Source organism: Echinops telfairi, unplaced genomic scaffold, assembly GCF_000313985.2.
Source record: "Echinops telfairi isolate 266 unplaced genomic scaffold, ASM31398v2 ScPeMD7_5592;HRSCAF=6446, whole genome shotgun sequence".
NCBI classification, from domain to species: domain Eukaryota; kingdom Metazoa; phylum Chordata; class Mammalia; order Afrosoricida; family Tenrecidae; genus Echinops; species Echinops telfairi.
This window is the reverse complement of record NW_022109491.1, coordinates 57,025,014-57,028,471: the sequence shown is the minus strand read 5'-3', so window position 1 is coordinate 57,028,471 and position 3,458 is coordinate 57,025,014. Positions and strand designations below refer to the sequence as shown.

Genomic DNA, 3,458 nt, shown 5'->3' with positions numbered 1-3,458 from the left:
GAGGTGGAGGACTTTGTGGACTGGTGTTGGGTTAATGGGCTAATGTTGGACTTGTGGGCTTGGGCAGCATTGGGTTGGGATGTTTTCGTGATGCACCTTTTCTTTACATAAAACTCTCTCTTATACATGAGTCGCTGTGAATTTGTTTCTCCAAAGTACCTAGACTAATACAGAGGTCAAGTTTTTTTAGGAAGTGGTAAAACAGAAATAGTCATCACAAAAAGTTGTTTTGAGATAGAACTGACAAACATGATGTTTTGATTGTGGTTGTTTTTTGTGGGTGAGTTAAGAAGAGGAGAAAGTCAGTGGTGTCTTCGAGAACTGAGAAAATGAATGGATGTTGAAGCTGTTGATTAAGATGAGGAACGTGTCTTTGGGTTAGGTCTGAAGTGTGTGATGATGACACAGTGCCATACTAATTTATTGCTATTTCTGACCAGACTTACTTTCAGTCATCTCTGTTGATCAAATGGTGTCATGTCATTCACCATCAAAAGCAGAACATTATTTTTATAACAGTTTTATATATATATATATATCTTAATACATATAATTCACATTCAGTGGTTTGATTAAAAAGCATTATGCAATCATCACCACAATCATTTTATTCATTTTTTTTCATTTTATTCATTTTTGTACTCATTATTAACTCCCCATTCCCCCCCAACCGCCCCTACCATCACCCTAAGAAACTAGTAATCCAGCTGCTCTCTCCATAGATTTACCTGTTCTGGATTTCATAGAAAGAAAATCACACTTGTGATAAGAGATGTAAGAGCCCCCAATAAAAGTATTTAATAGAGAAAAGAAAACCATACACTGATCCAACAACAATAACAAAATAAAACACAGAAAGCCTTCAATTAAAAAAAAGCAGAAGATAATAAGAACGGAAAAAATGAAAAATAAGTCAAAACATTACCCTTTTTTCTGTCTTCTTTTGAATCTGGAATCCTTTATATTATGGAAGGTCAACTCTCAACTCACTGCAATCAAGTCAATGCTGCCTCATAGCGGCCCCCGGTGGGTTTCCAAGACAGTAACCATTTAAGGGACTAGAAGGCTCAGTCTTTCTCCCTTGGAGCTGGCTGGTGGTTCTGAACTGCCGACCATGCAGATCGAAGCCCAACTCATAACCACTACACCAGCAGGGCTCCTCTATGGTGGAAGGTAACAGATATACTTTCCTGTTTATTAAACTGACACAATTAACTGTGCCGGTTGTTATGCTAGTCTGAGGACTCAAAAGTGAGAAACCGAACAACCACAAACTCACTGCCATTGAGTTGATTCCGACTCATAGTGACCCCACAGGAAAGGACAGAACCTGCCCCTGTGAATTTCCGAGACTGTAATGCTTTATTTATTTATTATTAATAATTTTATTGGGGGGGGGCTCTTACAAATCTTATAACAATCCATCATTCAATTCTATTAAGCACACTTGTACATATGTTGCTGACAACAATTCCAAAACATTTTCTTTCTACTTGAGCCCTTGGTATCAGCTCTTCTTTTCACCCCTCTCTCCCCCACCCTCCTACCCTGGTGAATCCTTGATCAATTATACATTGTTGTTATTTCATGTCTTACACTGTCTGTTGTCTCCCTTCACCCACATTTCTGTTATCCATCTCCCTGGGGGGTGGGCTATATATCTAACTTTGTGATAGGTTTCCCCCTTTCTCCCCACCCCCCACTATCCACCTACCCTCCTGATATTGCTACTCCACTGGTTTTATCTGTCCTGAAGCTCATGTGTGGAAAGCTCTTATCTGTACCAATGTGTGCACTTCAGTCTAGCCGGATTTGTAAGGTAGAACTGGGTCATGGTAGTGGGGGAGAGGAAACTAGAGGTATGATGTGTGTTTTGTCTGTGCTATATTGCACCTGGTTGAATTGTCCCTTCCTTGTAACCCTTCTGTGGGGGAGGATGAGACTGTAACTCGTTAAGGGAGTAGAAAGCACTGTGTTCTCCCTCATACGGCTTGGTGGTTTCCAACTGCTGACCTTCTCTTTAGTAGCCCAATGCTTAACCACTGTATCACCAGGCTCCTACCCAAGACCAGCCAGCAAAGAAAAAGTGTAAATTCTATGACAGAGCTACAAACAGACTTGCTTCTGGTTTAGAAGGGAGGGAAATTTCATGGAGGAGATAGGATGTCAGTCCTGATGGACTGAGCTTGTTGCAATAACAAACAGCAGTCAACTACGGATGGCTTACTACTTCAAACGCTTTTTTCTCTTCCATGCTAGAGTCAGTGTATGACAGCAAGGGTCCCTGGCTGACAGAGGCTCCATCTCATCATGTGCTCCAAGCATCATCATTGCAAGGGGGAGAAAGCCTCCGTATGTCTCGACTCAAACAAGGTATGTAGTCCTCATTTGTCATATCCTTGGCTACACACACCTACCTGGATCAGGGGTAATTCTCGATTTTCATCTGGGCGGTCCAGGCTTGATTCCCAGCCAATGTACTTCATGTACCAGACCAAAAAAATCCAACTTTACTGCTACCGTCTCGTTTACGACTCACAGAAACCTAATAGGACAAAGTAGAGCTGCCCTTGAGAGTTTCAGAGACTGTAAATCTTAACGGGAGAGCCCTGTCTTTCTCCTGAGGCGTGCCTGGTGATTTCCATCTGCAGCCGAACACGCGGCCACGATGCCACCAGGGCTCCTACTTCATTACTTCATGCCCAGCCACCACTCATCCACTAAGTGGGAGCTTGTGTGCTGCTATGATGCCGAACAGATTTTAGGGGAGAAAGTGTCGAGAAAACATGGAGGAGGCTGTAGAATCTGGGGAGGGAAGCTATGTAAGGCCTAGAAGTCGTACCAGGATCCAGGGAAAGCGAGTGTTTGCTCAAGGGACGCCGGTTTCAGGAACGCTTGCAAAGCCTTGGGCCCTGACCAGAAGGGATGTGATTGCGTAACGTGGTGCACGGGAAGAGGAGGCAGCCATGGCTACCAGGAAGAGAAGCCGGCGACAGCGTGAGGGTGCGGCTGGGTCAAGGGGCAGTTTTAGTCCTTGTTTGGTTTTGAAGGGGACATAATTGAGTCTTAGTCACGAAACAAGGTGCCTGAAGTGAAGGACACAGTGGAGAGAAGATCGAAGATAGAAGAGGGAGAGAGCAATGGTGGTTGGACTGGAGGCGGTGGATGACGGACTTTTGGCTGGAGGCCTGGGCACGGTTTTCTTTCACGACCGAAAGCAAGTAAGTGACGTGACGACCGTTTGTCCGGGTTAAATACTCTGGTGTGGGCAGCTGCCTTCCAGTGGCCTGGACTTGTGACCTCAAGCCCCATGCCCACCACCTGCTGGGGGCGGGAACGTCACCATCCCTAAGGTTTCCTTGGCTGCTTTGTCGGAGAAGGCTTGCTAGGTCTTCCCTCAAGGCCCGCGGGGGCACTTCTTCGGGGCACGGCTGACAAAGCGACTGTCATCCCCCCGT

The 3,458-nt window shown here is 45.1% G+C and overlaps 1 protein-coding gene across 1 annotated transcript in view; it reads left to right on the top strand.

The window, feature by feature from the left end:
• The first annotated feature begins 3,096 nt into the window (after positions 1-3,096).
• Positions 3,097-3,458, top strand: part of ST14 (ST14 transmembrane serine protease matriptase) — a 56,583-nt gene continuing 56,221 nt past the window's right edge. Inside the window, exon 1 of the mRNA XM_045295186.1 lies at positions 3,097-3,221. Within this exon, the coding sequence (XP_045151121.1) occupies positions 3,141-3,221 (81 nt within the window). The 5' untranslated portion in view covers positions 3,097-3,140. The remainder of the gene's footprint in view (positions 3,222-3,458) is intronic.